Raw genomic sequence first — 24,531 nt, forward strand, 5'->3', positions numbered from 1 at the left:
TTTTTTCATCTTGTCTGGGAGTAGAAATGATTTTGCTGAGGGCTAAGAGATTATTTTGTGTCACTTGTCAAGAAACTGGCAAGCAGCCATCTTTAGTGCCTGCCACTACATGCTGCTTTTGTGCTGTGGATGGGTTTAATAAATGCACCGTTGTGTAAAATGTCATTACTGCATCACCGAGCAGAGGCTGTCATGTGATAGCTCTTCCCCAGGATGACAGATCAATATAGGTCTTCAGCAACCCTGGGACTTGAAGCCACACAGAGGGCATTTTTATGGTTCATATTCAAAGTAGAAATAAAAATCATTCTTTAAAGCATGGAAATATATCTATTTTGCTCTGGAAGAAAACCTAGTGTTATTCTCAAAATGTTCTTCCTTTAAAGGAAGGTAATGTATCAAATTTTAATGACTAATTCTAAAAGGAAAAAAAATACAAATGACTAGTAACATTTTTTAAAAGTTCAATTTTACTGTTAACCAAATAAATGTAAAGCAAAGAAATATATCACTGTTTGCTTGGTAAACAGCCCACAATTACATGGAAGCAAGCACATGCAGTGCTGACGGAGTCTTAAAGTGGGCCCTCTCTGAAATTATCGGTGGATCTAGAATTTGGTGCAGTCTTTCTGAGAAGAGATTTATCGTTGTGTACCAAAATTCTTTAAACTGTTCACACTTTTTGGTCTGGACATTCTAGAAATATACTCTAAGAAAATTATGAGAAACAGGGTCAACAGTGTCTTCCAAAAGATTACCAGTTATTTAAAATGCTAAGGAAATAAAAATAACCTAAACTCTTAACAATGTGAATAGTAAGTATATTAAACAGCAATTAAAATATTTGTAAAGGTTTTTTTAATGATCTAGGAACAGTTTATGAAATAAGGTTATGTGAATTCAAACAAATGAGAGATATTAGAGCATAATCTAAACTAAATAAGAACAAAATAGCAAAACCAAATAGCAGAAATAAATGTACAAAATATGTTAGTAGTTATTGACTCTATTTTGTGTAAAAATCAATGTGTTCAGTTTTGTATAGTTTGTCTACTCTTTTGCATTTTAAACATATCTCAAAAGACCATTTTTATATCCATCAGCACATGTGCACAAAAAGTTATATTTAAAAATAGGTTGTCCAGAGCAATTCATCTAAACCACATATGCTCTCCTGCCTGGCTTTTTAGCTCTCATCACCCATTCTTCTTGAAGCTTCTGGCTCTCTCCCTCACTCTAGCTTAGATTCACATCTCCAGCCATCAGATGTAACAACACATCTCAGCTAGTCCCTGTCTCTGCTGTCCCTCCCCTTGGGGGACTGGTTTCTTCCCTATTTCTGACCTTGGTCCTCTCCCTTCTTCTGACTGTTCAATGCCTCTTGCTTCCAGGTGTCAAAGGGTCTGAGACCAGCCATGAAGCCCGTTCGGTGTTTCTGAACTTTAATGTGTGGCAGTACTGGCGGCAGCCTCAACAAGGAAGTCAGGCTGCAGCCCAGCCATAAGTGAATTTCAGGGTCCATAATTCCATAGTGTCCATATTAGTTTTTAATTGCCATGTGACAAGTCACCATAAGTTTAACAGTTTAAAGCAACATATATTTAGTATCTCAGTGTTTCAGTAGATCAGGAGTCTGAGGACAGTTTAGTAGAATCTTCTACTCTGGGTCCCACGAGGTTACAATGAAGGTATCACCCAGACTGTGTTTCTTTTGGGAGTTTAGGATCCTCTTCTGAGCTCATGCAGCTATTGAAAGAATTCAGCTCTGTGACTGGTATCTCTCGTCCTGCTAGCTGTGGACTGGAGACTGACCTCAGGGACTTGCCATGTGGCTCTCTCCATAGGTCTTCTTACACATGGAAATTTGCTTCATCCAGGCCAGCAAGACAATCTGTTTTCCTTTAAAGTGCTCACTGGATTAGGCTGGGCCAACACTGGATAATCTCCCTTTTGACTAACTCAAAGTCAACTGGTTAGAGACCTCAATTACATCTGTGAAATCTCATTTGCCAAATACAGCTATATTACTGCAGGAGCGATATCCCATCATATGCACAGGTCCTCCCCACACTCAAGAGCAAGGAATAATACAATGATGTGGGTCACTGGGGGGTCACCTCACAATTCCATCTGCTGTAAGTGTTCATTTTCGGCTGTCATAGACTTGCGGCTCAAGTTCAGCATTCTGTAAAATGGCTGGCTCTGTGCACTGCGTTGTGTTGAGGACCTTTGAGTTTTACACAACTCCTTCATACTTATATTTCATTTAATCCTTACCACAGCTTCCTGAGATATATGCTTCTGTCTCCGATTTACCTGTTAGGAAACTGGAGGACAGAGACCTTAAAAAGAACTCCAAGGTCACATAGCCAGAAAATAGAACTTGAAACCCAGGCCTTCTGACTCTAAATACTATGCTCTTTCTCCCACATCATTCCTTTGTGGCAACCATTGAGATCTGAGCTTAGTTTGGAGCTTGACCTAATTAGGGAGAAAGTCATCTTTCTCCTCATCTATGTCTGAAATACAACTTAGAACTTAAAAGACAGAAATATTAGAGCTAGACTTTCTGGGTTCAAACTCTGGCTCCCACATTGACTAGCGCTACACTCCTGTGCAAGTTACTTAATTTTGCAGTTATACAATGTTCTACTCTAAAAAATGGGATAATAAAAGTATGGATTTAACCAAATTGTTATATAGTTTAAATGAGTTAGTACCAGAAAAGTACTTGGCACATTGAAGCACTACATTGGTCTTGGCTATTATTATTATTGATTTGATTATATTTTGACTAATGTAGAGTCCATATTACTCCTCCCCTTGGGCCACTCATCATCTTTGCTGGTCTTCAGATTATCTGAAAATTTTAATATTATTTAATTGTCAAAAATATAATTAAAAATGGAAAAGATACATTAAAAAAATTTAAGTGTCTCTAACCCACAGGCAAGACCAAAGAATTTGTCAAATAAAAGAAAACTATGTTTTATGAAATTTTTTTTAATGAGGGAAACATATCAGATTCAGTTGACTACATAAAGTTGAGAATAAAAACTTTTTTAGTATCATATGTATTTTTAAATGGGCTTTAGTCCTCCTATATTATGACTGAGAGAAAAAGATATGTAAAGAGATAGGAACAGGAAGCTTAGGGAAAGACATGGAGGATGAAAGGAGCCTGAAAGAAAGGTAGAAAGAATGAGAAGAAAGGGAATACAACATCATAGAGAAAAAGGAAAAGAAATGGAGGCAAGAGCACAGGAAAGACTACTGAGAGGTAGAGAGGGCAGATAAGAATAAGGGGGGAACTTTGCCAAAATTTATTGAGCACCTATTATCTGCCTGGAATAACTAGGGACTTAGGTTATCTCACTGAGTCCTCAAACAACTCAGTGAAGTAGCTATTATTGTCATCATTTTACAGATGAGACACATGACTAAAAGAGTTTATCTTTTCCAAGAGCAATTATGTTAGTATACACACATGAGAAACTGTATCTTTCCAGAGCCCAATGTAATGTGCTCCTTCCCTCTCCATAAGGACTAACCCTGAGAAAATTATTCCTTACAGCTTGTTGGTCCAGCTTCAAGCAATGTTCTTGTTACACTGAGAAAAGACTCCTCAGGTGGGCTTGGGTGTTGGGAACTGCCCTGCCTGGTTTCGGAAGCTGTAACCCCCTGTGGCTATGGCTGAGTAAAGGACCTTGGGACCATAAGCCATTGAGGAGACAAAGCTTATCTTAAGGGCTGCCTCTGCTGCCTTTTATTTCACCCTGCCTGGCCCTGAGAGGATGACTAGTTAGCCAATGACGGGAAAGATTCCTCAAGGGAGGGACGACCTAAGACAGGCACAGTTGTGAGGGGGCCCTCAGGGAAGGATTTGGGGGGCTACAGAAAAAGGGGATGATGGGCCCTCACCCCTCGCTTTGACATAGCCTGAGTCCTCATTCTGTCTGCAATAAGTCTCCTAATCTCCTGGCTGCCTTACTTCCCTTGCCTGACTTAAGCCTGAAACAATGCCAGAGGTGGGCGCAGCCCTGTGCAGGAATGGGTGGTTCCCTGTGGCCATCAAGCCTAAGAAAGAATGCATAAAATCCTGTGAAATCTGCTTTGCTTATACCCTCAATTTAAATGATAAGGGTCCAAGCATAGAATGAGTTTGTTTCCCCAAAGTTTTATAGCCATTTAGCTATCTGACCCTAACTCAGAATAAGCCCTCATAGTTCTTTGAATGTTATCTATTGTTTGATCCTTACTGCCTGACAATGATTGATGAGCTTTACCTGTATTCCTGTGCAAATTGAGCCCAATAAAAGCCCTTGGAGGAACAGGCTTAAGGCCCTTCTCCTTTGAGAGATCAGCCATCTTTCCTCCCCAAGCAGATCATGTCTTGGTAGACTTATTTTCATCCGTGGTGGCCGGGGGCAGAGCCCCCCCCACACTTGGGTGGTACTGCCTCTTAACACTACCTTAGAATGTTATTTACTTCAGTCAAGGTATTTAAATCCTAGATAAAGTACAGCACCATATGATTGATACCTCAGGACAAGCCATCCTTTTCTGAGCCTCTGTTTCCTTATCTTTAAAATGCATGCTTTGAACTAGATAAATTTCCAAATTCTAAAAATCTATACTTAATGTCATGCTGCCAGATTTTGAATTATGTTTGAACTCTTAGATGTCCCCAAGCCATTCAAGTTCAAGGCATGAAGCAGTGGGGTAAGAAACAATCTCATCAGCAGTAGCAAGGATCTATCAAAATGAAGTGGAACCCCTCACCATAGCTGTCTTCACACGGAGAAAAGGCTGTAATGGGATTGGGCGTACATATATTTAGTTTCTCAGGACAACTATTCAAGAGTTTTGCAGGTTGTTTATTGCACAACTTTAGGATGTGATATTCACATACACATTCATAGGCCATGGCTCTGGCTCCGGCTCCAGGAAGCCGATACAAAGACCAATGGGTAGAGGTCACAATGAAGAAAATTGTGGCTCAGTGGAAAAATAACAAATTTTGTAATGTTTAGAGTTTCCCCTTAACATTGTGAAAACTTTAGGAGTTTTCAGGCAGAGATCATGTAACATAGGGAATTCTACTATTAAATGAGAGATTAGTGAGTACATAAGTGACATTCAGGACTGATTTTTGGATGTATTCAAAGCTTGTGGAGTGATCTTCTTAAAGTCCTTAATCCCTAATTTCCTGAGTCTATTTATAATGGCCATAATAATGGTGCATAATATACATAAGTGTGCGTAATATGTACATAATAATTGTACACACTGTCGTATATAGATGCTTGTGTGTCTGTATTTATCTATATTTTTATTTATTTACTTTATCTATCAATCTATCTATCATTTTAGCACAATACCTCACATGACCAAAGCTCAGTAAATATAAACTATCGTTACACTGATCTCTTTACAACTATTAAGTGATCATTCCAAAAGAGCAGAACTTCCTTTTATCTGCATGGGCATAATATTGCCACCCATGCTTGCAGACAAAGAATGGTGGCACTCTCAGAAATGCCACTTTTCATTCTTAACTATAGGCTAAGTGTGTAACATATAATATGAAATAATGCTTATGTCCCACCAATTTCTGGATTATCCTCTAACAGCTAAGTATCCAGCATTAGCAGACCCAGTCCCCACCATGGCTTGCAGAATCACACAGCATCTATTTCAAACTGTTCACTCTGTAGCAGGAATATTTCCTCACTCAGAAATTAATTTTGTCAAATCAGCTTGAAAATTCCATTGTCAAAAAGCATGTGTTGCCTGAGGGAGAGTCACTCACTTCTTTTCTTGTTGAGAGGAGATGCAGATGTACCTTAAAAAAATTGTGATTTTCCCCCACAAGCTGCAAAGATGCAGCTGTCAAAAGTAATCCCTGCATCAGAAGAATTGAGTGGAGTAAAAAAGTGTCCTTGGCTGCTTTACAAGAAAACCTGTAAACTAGCTTATTTATGCTAAGTGAAGAAACAGACTGAGGAAAGCCCATGAAGCTTACATTTCTGCTGCTTAGGTCCTTGTCCTCACTGTGGCTCCATGCTGGCTAAAGTCATTCTTACCTATAGGACTTTGCTTGTGCTAACCTCCCCCCTCATTAATTTACCCTCCTCCCTCTTATTCATTTGGCAAGAATTTCTTGATCTACTTCTATATATAACTACCTGGTCTGAGAGGATTACAATTTGGTAGAGGCACTCAAATAACATGAGGACATCTTTTTCTCCCCAAGGAAATCTTTTCTAATTGTTCCAATTCACAATGTCTTTTAGCTAGTGTTTTGATCTCTGGTAGAATTTCATCTTATTTACTAATTGCCCTGCCTGGGTAACTCCTAATTCCCCAAATAATCTTCAGTTCTTTAAAGAGAGGGGCCCTGACTCAAGCAGCTACTACTCTCGCCTGAGCATTCTCTGCTCCACTCCATCCAACTGCTTCATCTCACCTTGTGGTCTTCATCCAAGTCAAGTGGGTTTCCCTCTTTGTTGGGACCACTTGCTCTTTCTCCCTCTGTGTTCTCTCATTCAGATTTGTGGGGCTAGTGAAGTCTTAGTTATTTTTTAAGACACAGAAGGGAATCTTCCTATGCAATAGTCTTCTAGACACGGTCCAAACTCTGACCTAAAGCCCTTGCGAATAGCTGCTCAGTCTATAAATATTGAATAGACACAGTGTCTATAACATCATGTTATTTGTTAATATTACTTAAAATATATTATTTTCCTATACATGTTATTATTTGCTCATCAGCTGATAGGATTCTCCTCTCCAACCAGACTGAAGGTCCAACGGAACAAAGATACACCTGCATCCGCTCCTCACAATGCCTGGACGGATGACTGTGGGAGCTGGCAGCAAACACAAACTACATGCCCCTTGAAATTCAATAGATAATGGGAGGCCTGAAAAGTCACTACAGAACGCTTGCTTAGACAGCCTTCTCTTTGAAGTGTAGAACTTTTGTAGAATTATTATTCTCCAAAGGTACAAATGTGTCTCGTTGATATGGCAGATTTACTTTCAGATAATTCTAACGTTTCAGTTCTTTACCTGAGCCTGCCATCCTCTGCTGCAGCACCTCCTGGTATGATCTTCGTAATAAATATGCCAGGGTCATCTCCAATATGGGGATTATCTGTCCCTCCAGCAATACTGAATCCCAGGCCAGAATTCCCCTGTAGAAACAATAAGGAGACGTTAAATGATGTGGCTGTCACCCAAACCCAGTTCCCCTTGCACTCTGTCTTATCATCTCACTGCTTAAATGGAAGTCAGGGGACAACAGTCCTGTGCGCAAAGCCATAAAGTGTACTGCACGGTCAGCAGACAAAGAACGGCCAGGGAAAACGCTCAGCTTCGTTCCTGTGCTGCGAGCATTCAAGGGGCCTTACATTTTTGCTTATTCCAAGGGCCTTATATTTTTACTTTTAAGGAATGTTTCCTTTATACAGCAATAAAAATGATCATTTAAAGTAGAAAATAAAAGCTTACAAATTATGTAACATAAAAATACAAAAAATGGTCACTCAATTGTAAAAATTACACATAAATATGAAAAAGAATGGAAGGAAATGAGTCACATGAAAACATTTCATGTGGTAGGATAGTGAAATTTGGATATTTCCATTTTATTATTTTCAGTATTGTTGTTCCAGTAATGTTTATTCACCAAGCAAATGTGTTCCTATGTAACAAGGAACTTTGATCTCAGAAGTAAGGGCTGTTTCTAAAGTCATAATATATGTGAGATACTTTTCAGTTATAAACAGTTTTTAATTTGAAGTACATGTAGAAAAGGAATGCATTAATGTTGCAGCAGGTAAATTTTAGCTTTTTTCAAATAAAGCAAATTATTTCTGCTCTATTACTTGTGCAGTTTATGGTAAGTGACATCAAATACACAATACAACCTTTTGAAATTTGTATGTAAGACAATTACAGTCTCCCTAAAATTCACAAATCATCTGACTTAACATATTTCTTATTTACATATTCTCTTTATATCTATCTCCATGGCTACATTATACTTCCATATTATAATTTTCTTTTCTAATTTACATTATATTTTAAATTGTCTCCATACAGCTGTCTTTATAATTATCTATTTTATTTTATGTATTTTAAAATGATTTCCCATTTTAAATGACTATATAATTATTTCATCAAGGTCATATACCATCATTTATTTAAACAGTCCCTGGCCACTGGATATTGTGTGTGTGTATGTATGTATATGTGTATATATGAATATATACACTCCTATGACAAATATAACTTACTAAATATATGATCACTTGATTAAGTTCTGCTCTTGGGTAAAAAGAGACGAGGACTCAGAACTTGGTAGTTAACGCACAAAATTAATTAGGGCAGGCAATTAGTAAAAAAAGTTCAGTGTTAAGATAGGTCAGCTATGAACTGTCATACCACTGCAAAAGTCAAGATAATGTTTACCAATTTTATGGGTTAAATTAAAAAAACTCCAAACTCCAGAGGGTTGTTTTCACAATTGCATATTTTTGTTGATAGGTTTAAATTAATAATTCAACCACAGTAACTACAATCCTATGTGTTTATACTGCTAACATTTCTCAAATTTTGTTTGATCTTTGAAAAATTCCAATGTTCACTGCACAGAGATATTACTCAGTAGCAGTCCTGTAATCATGAATTTTGCATTTGTTAAACACCAGTTCTGTGCTTGGCACTAGACTAAGCCCTGGTGCTACAGCACTGAATATGCCAGTTTCTGGGGCACATGAATGGGGTACAGAAAATAGGAGTGGCCAACACGAGAAGAAACATAGGGACTTTTCCTGAAGGTGAATAGCAGTTAGTTACTTTTGAGGGGGTCAGTACGAGAGCTGGGGAGCAGGACAGAATGCTCCAGGCAGATGGGAGAACATATGTAAAACTCTGAGATGAGAAAGGGGATGCCAGGTTGGTCCAAGAAACAGACAATAAGGCTGAAACAAAGAAAGGAAGGAGAATTAGATTAGATGAGACTTTATCATGAGATTCTTCAGAGCAGAATGTATATAAATCCAGCGTTGGTTTTAAGCACCTATTCATAGTAGATGACTGTATTAGTATTGGATGAGTATCTCTTGTGTGACTATCTTGAAGCTGAAGCTAAACCTACAGACTAAAACAGGATGACTTTCACTTTCATGGAATTCAAGGCAGAGCAGAAAAGGCAGTGGTAGTCAGGCACCTGGTGATCAACTACATTGTCATGTTTATGTCTGCCAAGACAGCATTTGGGTGATTTATAAGGCAGTATCTAAAGTCTGGGAATTCTGGAAAGAAAGGATGAGAATATGAGCATCTTCAATATATTTGGGTCTAGCTCCAAGAACATTGACTAGAGTGTGTTGGCCTTACTAGACTTCACACCTCAGGGATAATAATTTTTTGATTAATTGGGGTAAGGAAGGAGGAAAGCAGAGATTGGGAGATGCTCAAAGGCTTACTCCTGACAACATCAATATTTTTGTAAAGAACACTCAAAACGTGGCCATTTGATGAAGGTATTCATGATGTAGCTCTTATTTTCTTTATTCTTAGTTTTAGATCTTCTCTCCCAGGAACACTGAACTGAACTGCTGGCTTTTTTCCTGCATAGTCCATAGTATAACCTCTCTTTTGGCCTTTATTCAATGCCATTTTCTCTGCCAGAACTTTCCATCTTCTTCTTGACTGCCCTTTTCCCTTTCATTTTCTAAGATAGGGCTCAGCTGGCATCTGTTCCAGAGAACATTAAATGAGCACCCCAACCCCTCTTCTCTGGGTAAGTCATTCCTCTTTTGAGCTTTTGTAGATTTCAATGCTTATCTATGTCATGCACTGAGTTATTTTAAAGTTATATGTTTATGAGCCTATCTTTTCAAACTGAGCTTGCAGAAGGCAGGAACTATGTTTATATATATATATATATATATGTGACTTTTTGGGCATATAGTATTATTAAATATATATTTGATAAATGAAATAACAAACTGACTGAGAATATTCAAACTCTAAGAGTAAGATTCAGAAAGAACACAATAAAAAGTCCACAGTGTTAAGGGATATCATATAGAAGTAAAAGCAATTTTGTTCTGTGTGTGGCTACAACAATAAAAACGGAAAGCCCGGGTATTCAAATTGTGGCTTAGGTGAAAGATGATGAGTAGAGCTTTCCAAATGGCAGGTAGGCTGTTTTGGGAGGGAGGGAGGGCTTTCTCAATTGGCAGCTGTCTAGTCAGTAGACATGAGGTACCCAAATATCTCTTGAGAGGTTAAACTGGATAACTTTAAATAATTTTTCTGGTTCTCTGGCTAGATTTGTAGTTAAGCTGTTTTTACCAACAGAGAAAAGGGAAAGCATTAGGAATCTTTAGCAGAGAGGTAGATCACTGCTGCATTTTTAAAACTTATTCTGTGAACCAATAGATTTTTTAAAATTGTTGTCCAACAGATTTTTGAAATAACAGCTATTTTTAGAATTGAAGAATATGGTGACTCTGGCATTACTAATATACATTCCCCCTTCCCTCAAATCCACTCTGAAGAAAAGAAATAAATAGATCAAAAAATTCACAATGAAAGAGGTAGGTAGAGATGGTATAAGTGGACCTGTGTTTCCGGTCCCAAGGATTCCCAAAAGCTTTTGTGTTTCAATTAAAACCAATCAACCAGCTGGTCCTGGCCAGTCACCAAGGTTCTTTAGAAGAGGTTCATCTGAATTCAGCTAAGGAAATTACTTAAATTGCTTTCCTAGCTCTCCCATTTCTTCTATCCCAGCCATCGCTTTCAGGTTTTTGCTAGCAGCCAGCAGCATTCAGTGGAGAAAGGGACAGATAAAAAGCAATAGCTAAATTACTGCCTGCTGTTCTTCACAGCCAAATCACTCCAGTCCCCTGACAATCATCCCACAGCCAGCCAGCTGCAGGGGCAGACCCCTGAACCACTCTCTTCTGAGCAGCAATCCCACCATGTGAATAGGCATGCCCCTGGCTGACACCCTTAGATCCTGAAAATCGTGCCTAATTAACCAAGTGTTGATACTTGACCCAGTCAATGGAAATTGTGAGGTGGCATGCTGGTGAGGGCAGCCCCTGTACAGAGTTCTGGGTGGGCTGCTGTTCCCTTGCAGTTGGGCAGATTCCATGACTGATGAATGCAGCTGGCATGGACCATTCTTCTTCCTAGTTCCCAGTCTCCCACATTTGCTGATTCTTGCTCAGGAGCACAAGGCCATTGCCTGACCACATGGTACTTCCTCCTTCATGCACCACTCCATTCTTCTCAGAAAAGGAATCGCAAAGAGGAAAAGCACTTTGCCACTTAACTGATGATTACCAATATAAATACAATATAATCAGAAAAGCTCCCCTGTCATTAAAAGTGTGTTCTCCGTATGAAAATTACACCCAAAAGGGGGTTATAAAAAAGAAGAGGGAAAATAATTATATGCATTTACACAATGTTTCATTGACAAAAAATTCTTTGATTTTAATAAGGTGCTACTAATTTAAAATACTGTTTAATATAGTAATCAATTTCTAGAAATTTATCTTAAAGAAATAATCAGAGATGTGTGCAAAGATTTATGTTCAAAGTGCCGTCACAGTATTATGTTTCTAATATAAAAAACAAACAACTCACAACTGCAAAATTCTCAGTTTAGAAATGAGATGTCTGTTTTCACTTATAACTTTTAGGAATTGCATTTAGCGCATCCCAAAGTTTGCTGTATTAGCTTGTATTTTTCTGGAAGCTGCTGAGTAGACTCCATCAGGAGATCTGCATTTGAGGATTGGTAACTGTAGGTTTGCTAGGGTCATAGGATTGATAATTTGTAGGAAAGTATTTTCAGGGGACGGGGGACTGTGGAAAGGAAGCAGTTTCAACAAATAGGTAGAAATAGGATTACAGTAGGCCAAGTAACTCTAAGAAGCAAAGGGTGATGCAGTAAAGGTAGGCTACTGTTTCTGCGAAAGAGTGTTGTTCTTAGGGGAGATATGTTGTAATGCCTGATGAAAAGGAAACAGAGTAGAGGAGAGATTTTTAGAGGACGGTGGGAGGTTACTCAAGCATTTCTGTGGGCTAAGGCAAAGAAGTACCAGGAACATAGAGACAGATTTGGAGAGGAGAATGCCAGCTAAGGGGTAGAGGGATGTTAGGGGGTGAAAGAATGGAGCAAAAAGGAAAAAGGACTCATGGACATGGACAACAGTGGGTGATTGTGGGGGGGATGTAAGGGAACTAAATGGTCATGGGGAAAAAACAATAAAAAATTAAAAATGAAAAAAGTGCTTGAAAAGGAATATTGAAGCTACAGAAGAGATGGAAGGTACATGGGAAGGAGGAGTGAGAGGAATGCTTGAGTCCAGATTCTTTGAGTGCTAACAAAGGTACTGGTTAAGAATATGTATATGTATAGGTATGTGTACGTGTATGTGCATGTGCATATGGATGTGCATGTGTATGTGCATGTGTATGTGTGTGCATGTATATGTATGTGTATGTGTACATGTATATGTAGGTATAGCTATATCATTCCTATACCATTGTATAGGAATACAATGGTATTACGAAATGAAAAAATCTTTACAATAGGTCTGTAGATAAAAAAAGTAGAATAGAATATAGGTTTTAAATTTTGATCTCACTTTGTAATATATATGCAGAGAAAAATTTTGGAAGTCTGTATCCATAAACATGTTATTAGTGGTTCTCAAAGGATATAAAAAGTATATATTTTTAAAAACTTTGTCATTTTGAGAAAGTCCATTTTTAATTTTTCATATAAATATAACTTACTATAAACACATAGATACATATTGTAAAATGTGTCTAACAAAAGAACAAATAAAAGTTTGTTTTTTGAGAGCATACCTCATCTTAGGGTAGGTCGAAGGATATTCTTCTGAGATAAGAATGACCAGATTCTTATACATAAAGTGTTATTTTGAGGTGAAACAAATTACAGGGTCTTTTAAAGGGAGAGGAGGAGGAGCTGAAGGAGTTCATGACTAAAACATGTATTTCAATATTTGCCTTGTACATTTAGATGTCAGGACTTCAGAAGGAAAAGTCTAGAATAAATTTGGAGCCTTATGTAAAGCAGTAAAAGGTTGGATTTGCAGCTGCAAGGCAAGAGAGCCACATTGGGAGCAGCAGCGGTTTGCTGAGCAGCAATAAGGCGGGATATCATCAGCGTGATTATGGGATTTTCTCCAACAGTGCTTAGTAATCTTGAGCAGTGAAAAGGGAAGGTTTGATTACTCTAGGGCTGAGTTTGAAAATCAAATGTGGTTGATTTTCAACAGAATGAGGAACATAAGTCAGAAAAATAGCAAAGGAAGAGAAGCAAGGAGGATATTCTTAGACTGAAAGAATAGAAATGGGTAGAAAGACTGAGATCATAGCAAAATCCAAGTATAGATTTATGGGGAACAGGGGATAGAAGGGGGGCAGCAGGCTGTGGACACTGTAAGGTTTCAGGGTTCAAGATTTTGGAGATGAAGAAGTTCTCACTGATAGCCATGAGCGTGTAATAAAGGTCATGTGGATGTATCAAAGTGATGATTGAGTCACAATACTTTGTGGCCAACACTGATAGAAAGAGAATAAATGGAGAAGAAAAATATGGCCAGAATTGTTTAGTGAAAGTGAGGGAAGACCTAGGCTGGAGATAAAAAGGGGGAAGGATGTGAGGTACTGTGGCAGTTAAGAGAGTTCCAGGTAGAGGAACAAGATAAGACAAACCCTAAAAAGGAGAAAGTGCTTGAATTGTTCAAGGAACTAAAATGAGACCAGAATAGCTACCGGGTGATAAGGAAAGGAAGGGAGGATGAGGCTAGATCAGGTAGCAGGGGTCAGACGCTGGGGCCAGTAGGACACCATAAGGTTTTAGGATCATGAAGATTTCAAACAGGAAAGTAACATGATCTGATTTAGTGTAAGATTACACTTGTTGCTGTTTAAAAATTTACTGGAGAGGGCCAAAGTGGGGAACAGGGAGACCAATTGCAGCAGTCCAGGTCGGAAACTGATGGCAGTTGGTAGGCTGGAAGCAGCAGGGATGACGAGATTCGAGACATGATTTAGAGGTAGAATTGACAGAACTTATTGGAATGTGTGATATAAAGAGAAAATAAAAAATGATGCTCAGCTGGCAAACCTGCCATATAGGAGACTCAGAAGACTCTGAGACAGTAGGGAAACCAGTCTGGGAAAAGTAAATCGAGAGTTCATTTTGGATCCTTTTAAGTTTGAGAGATCTGTTGGTGTCAGTGGAGAGGAAGGAAACTTACTGAGAAAGAATATCAATAACGGTGAACACTCAGAGTGTTTTCTATATGCCAGACGCTGTGCTAGACCTTACAACTGACTCCCTCCTTAAGGACAGTCAAGATGTTGGCAAGAAAGTAGGTGACTAATGGCAGAAATGACATGAATAAGTGCCTGGCTGTTATTTCCTTTGATCCCCAGAACAACTCTTTGAGGGTATATGTGAAAATGTTTTGAATGTAGATCTAGGAGTATGGGCTTTCCTGGAGAAACTAGGTTTTCTTAACATGACAAATGTGATGTTTTCCTGTGATTAATTCAAGGACAGTGTGAAGGCTGAATTAAGACCAGGCCGAGCAGATTGAAGGCAAGAGGAGTAAATTGGCGTCATAGATAATACTTGAACTGTGAATTCTTAAGATCTGATTTCGAATGCCGTCAATGGCACTCCAGCTATAAAATTTTCGAGGAACATCTATCTTGTCCCCTACAATAGTATTTAACTGAAATGCCACTAGAATGTGATATACACTTGTCAAGAGCTCCCAACATAGTCTCAACTTTTTGATCATTTTTCCAATATAAGTTGGTAACAATGGAGTCCCTCTCTTATAACTCCATTAAGCCTTCTATTTACCACAACATCTCTGCTTGTGTTCTCTGAAAAGTGCCTGGCACATGAAGGATTAAAGTAGATAACTGTTTATAATAGTTTCAGTGTATAGAAAATAAAGAAATAGGGAAATTCATGAAGCAATCAGTTACCACACCAAGAAACTAGGAGTCATCCTTGATTCCTGCCTGTCCATTAGTCCTGACAGTTTATGAAACAGCATGTCTTGTTGATTCTACCCACAAAATATCCCCCAAATCCATCCAGTTCCTCTCAATGTATATTAGCACTGCCCCGGCTTATAACTTTGTTAGTTTTCCTTATTGCTTTTCTGGCTTCCAGGCCTGACTCATTTCACTCTATCCTCATAGTGGAATGTGCTTAAAATAATGAGTCTCAAACTCAGATGCTATGAATGAAGACAAGATATATAGAAGGGTGAAGTGGGCCCAGAAGACATAAACAGCAGAGCAAGAGTGTGGTCCAATGGTAGCTGGTCTTTCTATTGGGAATAAAGTAGGGAGAATGAGGGATTGAGCATACATCTTATCTAAAGGGAAGAGCTACTATTCAGCTCTTCTGAAATGTGGACATTCTAGAATGGGTGCCTACTGTTGGGAGATTGTTTTTGCCCCTTGAGAGAAGCCAGGAATCAAATTTCTTAAGGAAAATATCAATTTTCAAGTGTTGGAAAATTAGTCAATTGTGCTCCCTCTGTAGTTGGCAGTTTGTGAGGCACATTCCATGGCTGCCACACAAATCAACATTGCAGGAACTAAAGAAAATTCTTCTGAAAGCCAGAGATATGATCTAAGGGTCACTATTCTGTAAACTGCTTGCTATTTAACTACCTTGTAAGTTCTTCTCTATAGCTTACCGCTCATTGGCAGCATGCTCACTTTCCCCTTCATTCCATTCTGTGTCTGGTTCGCAAGTTTATTGTTGCACGAGTATTGTATTACTATATCAATACTTGTTTATATGTTTATATTCCTTATTCTACTGTGAGCATTAATCCAAAGTATCACAACTGAGTTACACATTTTTCTATACCAGAATCATGTAGCACCCATACCTGAAAATAACTGGATAAACTCTTGCATGAACTGAACTAAACTGCTTCCTCTGCCTAGAATGCTTCTTATCTTCTTCTCTTGTAGAGCTCCTATTCAAACACCAAGTTCATTTCAAATACTATATATAATTTCGCCAACTGCCTCAGGCAGGTATGACTGCTCTTTCCTATGTGATTCCACACAACTTCATTCATAATGTAACTAAGACAAAAAAGTTATTTGTATGCATGTCTCTTCTTCTAGATTCTTAGCATCTTGAGTGCAGGGGCCACACTATTATTGCAACTATATTTCTAGTTCTCGATCTAATTCCTCCTGACAGAGAATACTTAGGAAACTTTTGTTGGATTAAACCAAATTGAATAATACTTTAAATAATTTGTATAATGAGCTAACAAGGGAAGGCCATATAAAGAGGCTACAAGAGGGGTATTTGGTTTTAATGTGAAAGGGCTCAAGATTGAATCACCTAATTAATTTTGCATTTATTTACTTGAGTATCTACTATGTGCTAAAAATTGTATCACATTCTGTGAAATAAATAAATAAATAAAGGCATGGTCCTTTTCTCAAGGAGCTGACAGTCCCACTGGGGAAATGTGTCGCAACACAAAAACAGTATGGCTGTAACTCAGCACTTCCCGTTATCTTTGGCTGTTCCTCTCCCTGGGCCCTCTCATTCAGCATTTGCCAAGTTCTGTTGATTTTATCTCTTGAGTACCTCTTGTTTTTAAACTTTTATTTCTATTTCCATTGTCTCTATCTTAGCTAATTTTCTCATTTCTCATTGCCCAAGATATTGCAAGATGCCAGCATATGAGAATGATCACTTTATACACCATTGTTTTTGATTCATTGTGCTTCAAAAGTATAATTTTCCCATTTTCTCTCAACTCAACAATTTAGATCTTCTTTTTTCTATTCCAAATGTTCGTAAAAAAAACTGTTGAACAAAACAGTCTTATTCTTTCACTCTTTACTGAACCATGAGGACTTTTTAAAAGGCTGATTCCTAGAGGGATTTTTTTTTTAAATTTCTGGCAGGGTACACTTACTCTTTCCACTAGTTCTTGGCAGTAGTATAGGGGCTCACTTGCTATAATCGTAAACTTATATCCCTTAAAAATAACTCTGCTTTGAAATGGTAACTTGGAAATAACCAGCTGTCACTCTGATATATATAAGCCTTCAACCCATACCCCCCACCTCTACTGATCTTGACTAGGCCAAGAGGAATGGAAATGGGCACTTGCTATCAGCTATTAGGTATCACTTCCTTGAAATCAATTAAGAAATACATCTCTGGGATTATTCCCACTGTGTTTATATCCTAGCTCTACCACTTTCTGGCTTGTGATCGGAGCAATTTGCTTAAGTTCTCTGACCTATAGTTTCTTCATCTGAAAAGAAACGATACAGCTTTTGGGTTGATTATAAACTAGCAATACTCAAGGGGTCTTCAAGATCAAAAGAGTTTCATAATAATAAAAAATATTATTTGTCTTTTCCACTGTTTACCTTTACACTGATGGTACAAAAGCGATGGTATAGAACTGTTGGTGCCTTGGCATTAATCAAGGCAATGGCACCAAAGTGTACTAGTAATCATTGAATTCTTCAGTAAATATATTCCCAATCAAAGTCCTTTTCACTTAAGAATGTATTTTTTTAAAAGATTTTATTTATTTATTTATAGATAGAGGAGAAGGGGGCAGAAAGAGAGGGAGAGAAACATCAATGTGTGGTTGCCTCTCATGTGCCCCCTACTGGAGACTTGGCCTGCAACCCAGGCGTGTGCCCTGACTGGAAAGCAAACCCATGACTCTTTGGTTCGCAGGCTGGCACTCAATCCACGGAGCCACACCGGCCAGGGCTCACTGAAGAATATCTTTGTGGGAGCAATGAAAGTTATTAATTTTATAAAATTTTGACCATTGAGTCCATGTGATCACATTATGTGTAATGAAACAAGGGGTAGGTCTAAAGTGCTTACGTACATTGCATACAGGGTGAGTGAGGCAAAAAGAGGTTTACAGTTGAGTGTGCAAAATACAGAGTTTATACTTGTATTATTAATTAATTATTGTATATTTTCCATACAAGCAACTGTAAACCTACTTTTGCTCTACCCTGTATGTTTTCTCAAGAAAAAATATTTGCACAATCATTTGAGTTGCAAGCTAAACTAACATCATTTTTATTTAGTACCATTTTTATGACTGACATACAAACAATGATTATTTAGTTTTGGGTATTTGGCAACCTGAAAATTAATGAAGTGAGCTGGTTTTATCAGGAAGACAAATAGTGGTATTTGTTGAAAATTGTAAAATTTGTGTTTTCAAGCAAGCATTTGATTTTGGATACCTCTCATTCATCGCCATGTGCATAACAGTTTTCCAAACCTTAAAGGCTTTTCTAACGGGATGGCTGGGAACATTGCCAAATAGGAAGTTTTGATGTTGCACAATGAAGTATGGCAATATTTGGATGATCTGTATAACTCAGTAAACCAATATATATTTTTTATTTTTTATTGTATTTTTTCCATTACCACTTAGTCCTCTTATAACTCCCACCTTCCTGCATCACCACACTCTTGCCCATGTCCATGAGTCCTTTTTCCTTTTTGCTCAATCTCTCCACCCACTACCCTCTACTATTTTTCAACTAACCAATACGTATTACAAACCCATGCATGAGTAAGAGGTTCACTTAAAGTGTACGATAGATGAACAAATTTGGGTGTAAGATAGTATAAAACGTTCATTAATATGGTTTCAGATTCTACAATGCAACTAATTTTTTTTTAAATGACCATTTGTGGGTTAGATAAAGTTCTTCATGACTCACCCTTCTAAATTTGGTGGCCTCCACTCCCAGAGGGGTTCTCAGGCCCTTTATGAGGCAAATATGGAAAGAAGTAGAACCAGCACCCCAGAACTGGAACCAGGATACCTGGGCCCTCTTGTTCCTTAACTTGAACTTCCACCTTGAGCAAACATTTTTAATTTTTCTAAATTTCTTGTTTGAAAAACAAGATGTTAGATCAGATGCTATACTAAACAAGAAGAAATCAAAACAAGAAAATCTACCTTTTGTCAAGTTTTGGTTTAACATCAAAGAATAGCCACAATTACCTGAAAAGGCTGTGGAAACACTGTACCTTTCTCCATTATATATCTGTGAAAGGGCCTCATTCTCCTCATTCACTACAACTAAAATAACATGTAATACAGATTGAACACATTTAAAGAGATTCTAGATGTGTTATATTAATCTAGACGTAAGGCAGATTTGAAAAAATGTAAAACAATGCCAGTCTTCTTGAAAATCCTTTTTGTTTTGAAAAATATATTTTTAACAAAAAGTTACTTATGTTAACACAATGGATTTACTCTTGTTATTTATAAATTAATAAATATTTTAAATTCTTAGTTTTAATTTCTAATATGATACATATTGATAGATAAAACGCATATGAACAATATAGGGTTCTTTAGTAATTTTGAGTAAAAATTGGTCCTTAGACCAAAATGTTTAAGATCTGCTGTTGTGAACAGCCTATAAGATGTTCCTCATATAATACTTCACATGGCACAGTCTAAGGGCACAATACAAGCCAATAAACTTATTACACAACAAGTGTTCAGTAAGTGTTAGCCAGTTATGGTAACTTCTTGAAACCAGCCTTGATTCGCATTCATTTGTCTTAGTTTGAGAGAGAACCCAAGGAGCTAAGGCAACAGAGCACTTGAGGAGGGAACGGAAGAGGTAGGTCCATCATAGTTTAACACTTTCAGATTGATAATATTATTTACCACCTCAGAACATAATATAAAGGACCAAGTCCTGAAGTGAAAGGGTTTTCAACATGATGTGCTTTTCTGCAGCTACACTGAGAATTTAAAATCATGCACAGGCTACTTGTTTGAAACCTGGAGCACGATCTCCCCCAGGCCTGATGTGACTTCACATTCATATACCAAGCAAATCATTAGTCAAGGGCATCTTGAAGCTATGCTGAGTCTTTAGCAAACATTTTTAGTCTGTTTGACATATGCATGGACCATTGGCAGTGACGTTTTCAAAGCCCTTTTAAATTTAATTTTGAAGGCAATGTTATTTGCAGAATTTATGTCCTTTACTATATAAAACATCATGTATAATTTTCAGAGCTATGTTAACATCACTTCTTTGGGTCAGAAGGCTAAACTCGCCTCAACCCACATTGTCACTGGTCTCAAAATCTGTTCATTGGTACTCAAACAACCCTAACTTCATAGGGCTGCTCATAATACATAGACCCAGGAAACAGAAATATATTTTGGAGCAAATGGACTCCATGTTCCCTTACAAGCATGCTTTGGGAGAGGGGAAGTGGCGATAGGAAAAGGCAGGCTGCATGTACTGTATTCCTCTGGAGGTGCCTTTGCTTTCTTTGCAATCCTAGCAATTTGTGTTAATATCTAAATCCTATTGCTTTTGTAGGGGGTGCAAGAATTTTAAGTCATGAAAACTGTTTCCTCTTTGGCTTCCTCCTTTATTCTCTTTCTCCCCCACTAGCCTTCAGTCATCATGTCCTCCTTATGGCCCTTTAACTAGAAAGGTTCAAGTTCAAGTTCATTTCTGCCTTGGAAACTTTGTGTTTGCTTTTATATTTACCTTCAGGATTTTTACACTCATATTATTCTTCAGAAGGTAAATCAAGTATTACCATGTCAGAAGAGCCTGCCCAGACCATCAATAAACTCTCCTCCCCAATACCACTCTACCTCATTCCTCTTCATCCACCAGTTATTTTCTATTTATTTATAGTCTGACTCTCACTACAGTGTAAGCTCCAAGCGGCAGGGACTCTTCTGCTGTGTTCGACACTATGCTGTATTTGCATTTTTAGAACAGCAACAAGCAGCACATAAGCACTGAAGAAATATGTTCTTAAAAATGAGTGACTCAATCAATCAATGAGATGCTGTAATACAGTTTAACTAGTATAAGCTTTGGAAGTGACAAACCTGGGTTTGAAGCCTGACTTTACTTATTAAGTGTGTGATCTTGGGCTAGTTCCTTAACTTCTCTGGGTCTCAGTCTGCTCATCTCAGAAACGGCGATTTTAGTTTGTTGCAAAGAATGATGTTTTCATGTGCAAAAGCACCCAACACTGATTGACACATAAAAGGTAATCAATAAAAATTATATCCTTCCCCCACGCACCCTGAATACTGACTATGTGTATGACATTAATCCTTAAGTCTCTGACATTACAGAACTTAGCATCTTTTGGCAAGCAGAATACATAGACATAATGGATACATGACATTAAATGTTCATATATATTAAATGCTAAATAAATGCCCGAGGCAGGAAAAAAAAACATTCATTGACTTACTACTGCCCAAAGAGTAAAGTCTAAATTATTTAGTGTAACATATATAACACTTCATGATCAGGCTCCACTTTGCCTTTCAACTATCATTTCCCATTGGTGTCTTCCACTTAGAAGTCACCCTAATTAACTCCACCACTCACTTGGGTGTGTATCTATACAGGTTTGATAAGCCCTGCAGCTTTGCTTGCACCCTTTCCTTCTCCTTATGTTTGAATTCTGCCTGCCCAGGGCCTGACGTAATTGTCACTTGCTCTGGTAAGTCTCACTTGATCTCACACTAACCCAGTCTTCAAAATCGGAAGCAATTGTTCCCTCTTGTTAGGTCCCAGAGCAGACAGTTATACTTCTTCCTAGGAACTCTTTACTTTCTATCTTGTGTTTGGAGCATATGAGTATTTGCTTTATCTGTTAGCCTAACTTTCAAGAACATGAGGCAAGCAATTATTTATGGTTCATCTTTGTCATTCCCCAAAGCCCTGCGTACATCATTGATGTCCTCAACACAGAGAGAGATGAATGAGTGTATGAATTTAAAATGAATAAAAAGAAACTTAGTGGGAGATTTAATTCTCTGCCTGGGTCTTTCATCTTAGGGCTGTGCTCTTTCAACTAGATTATGTCTACTTTACTTTACAGTGCTATAAACAAAGGATAGCAGGTATTTTTTATGTCTTGTGCCAAATCCAATAAACTATGAAGGCTTCCTGGAGTACTGAATCAAGATCTTGAGATGAATCCCATGCTGGAATGGATGAGTACACCATACAATTTAGCGTGACATAATTATATATTACATTTACTAGCCAGCTTGGTTCATAATTCTTGCTCTTACACTTTATTATTTTTATCAGAGCTTCCTGAGAAATCCATGCATTACTCTTCTTTCATGATCTAACTGTCTTACAAAGTGCTAAACACAATGGCTGTCCTTAGCTTCTGGATGATGTTTAACATTCTTTGCTCAGCCCACAAAAGCCTCTCCCAACCTGCTCTTACTTGCCCCACACCCCTTCTCCCTCCATCCTTCCTCTCTACTCCTATTTATAGTGTCCCAAACACTGTCATGATACTTCCACCTTCATGCCTTCTACCCTATTTGTCTAAAATCGGCTCCAGCACTATTTGTTCTACAAAGCGTGTGTGACTCACCAGCAGGCTGAGATAGGCATTTTTGTGCTCCCAGAGTGCACGGATCTTGCTTCTGCTGTCCCTGCTTCTGCTGTCACAGTTATGACGTTACGTTACAAACACTGGTTTCATTGGAGCACACAATTTTACAAATGTGCTCATAGTAAGTAGGCAGTAAGTATGTGCTGAATAAATAAATGAATGAGAGTTTTATTTTCATTGATCATTACTAAGTTAAGCATTTTATGGGCTTTATCTTAGTAATTCCATAAAATAATATATCTAAATATCTGCTCCTTTCTATTTATCCTCGTTTCTACCAGTTACAAAAGATTAAGCAGTTTACCTTTTGAAGAAGAAAAAGAAGAAGAAAAACTCATACAGCCTCCTGCTATATCAACAGGTGTGCTAGAATAATAGTTTGCCCAATAGAAGCCTGAAGGAACTAATTCACCTCAATGGCTTCCTTTTAACTCCCTAATCACAGGCAAAATCTGCTAAGACTTTAAAAGAAAATGAGGCTTGAAATCTACTTCATATTCCTCTTAGGGTCTTCTCTCATCTATTAAAGTCCTGCCCAAATCATTTGTTTCTAAAGAGCTCATATTAGACTTAGGATTTAAGAACACAATATGAAACTTTTAATACTTGGCATCAACTCTAGAATACATCTACTTCCAAAGGTAAAGTAAATAAACTGAATTGGCATGCACCAGAGTGGAATATATTTCATTTAGAAGGTACTTAACTAGAATATTAAAAAATCTCTTTGGTTTTTTACTTATTCTTTAGAGGCAGAGGCAGAAATATGGGGTATTTACTTTCTTTTATTTTACATTAGAAATACATTTTATTTTTATGATTCAAGCAACAGAAAAATTCCATTCACTTCTTTATTTCCTAACATATCTTTCAGACACTGAAGTCCAAGGGTAAGTAGAGCTGACAAAAAAGTGTTGTTTTACTATTGTACTTTAGGCAGATTAATAATTCTCATTGAGGCATAAATATGACTTGCCACATTCTGCCACTTTGAATCCTTTGTGAATATAATTCAAAAGAACAAGGCATTTATAAAGTCCTTTAATATCTGCCGTATCACAACAAATGATGAACCAACTTCCAGAATATTGGCTTTGACCTCAAGCAAATTATGCAATAACGCTTCCTTGAAAGTTTTTGTGTGCGGCTCCTTCTCTCCCAGAAGACACATCCACCAGATGGCAAAAGTGACAATCTTAGGAAAAAAAATAAAAGCTGAACTGAAAACAGTAGCTTCTTTAGAAGGTCAGGGCACAAACCTCTGGTAGTAAAGCACAGCACAGCATTTTAGAAGCAAACCCTTATTACCCAAATACTGCAGTTAGGGTTGGATGGGAAGTGTGTCTGCCTGTGATATGTGCTCTGTCATCTTAGGGTGACGCCAAAGACTTTAACCACCATGGCAAAGTAGAAGAAGATAAGACCGTAAGCACACAAGGGTGGTAGGATGCTACCACCAAACTCATATATCTATGAATGAATTCATATATGTATGTATACATTTCACATATATTATATACATGTACCTTATATATATGTGATATATTCATATATGTAATATAGATACACCCACAGACACACATGGTACAATGAATCAATCTTATGAATACATAATTAGGCATAACCCATTTAAATGCCACTTCAGGACACGGAAACTTTCCCCTAAAAGGACCTGGCAGAGTTTCTTCCATAGGCGAAAGATTTTTTCCATAACCAATTCTCATGGCAGGCCCGGACAGTTTCTACTTTGTAAGCCAGAGTGTCCAGGAAAATGTTTGGATGAAGAAGAGAATTCCAATTTCAGGCTATAACATTTATTCATTCTTCCATTTATTCAATCATTTATTCATTTAAAAGTACTGAACTTGTACTATAAATCAGGGCTATATTTGGTGTTGAGTGTCATATCTAGAATTAAATCAAGAACTATTAAGTAAGTTATCCAGAAAAAATTATTTTTTTTCAAACTGTGCCCC

General features: G+C 37.7%; 1 protein-coding gene across 18 annotated transcripts in view; it reads right to left on the reverse strand.

Annotated features, from left to right (window-relative positions):
- The window catches only part of DLG2 (discs large MAGUK scaffold protein 2), a 1,324,826-nt gene that overhangs the window by 570,253 nt on the left and 730,042 nt on the right, over positions 1-24,531 (reverse strand). For all 18 annotated transcript variants that reach the window (XM_053925682.1, XM_053925677.1, XM_053925676.1 and 15 more), the window contains one exon: positions 7,075-7,199. In XM_053925682.1, the coding sequence (XP_053781657.1) occupies positions 7,075-7,199 (125 nt within the window). The remainder of the gene's footprint in view (positions 1-7,074; positions 7,200-24,531) is intronic.

Source organism: Desmodus rotundus, chromosome 5 (genome assembly GCF_022682495.2).
Source record: "Desmodus rotundus isolate HL8 chromosome 5, HLdesRot8A.1, whole genome shotgun sequence".
Lineage (NCBI taxonomy): Eukaryota > Metazoa > Chordata > Mammalia > Chiroptera > Phyllostomidae > Desmodus > Desmodus rotundus.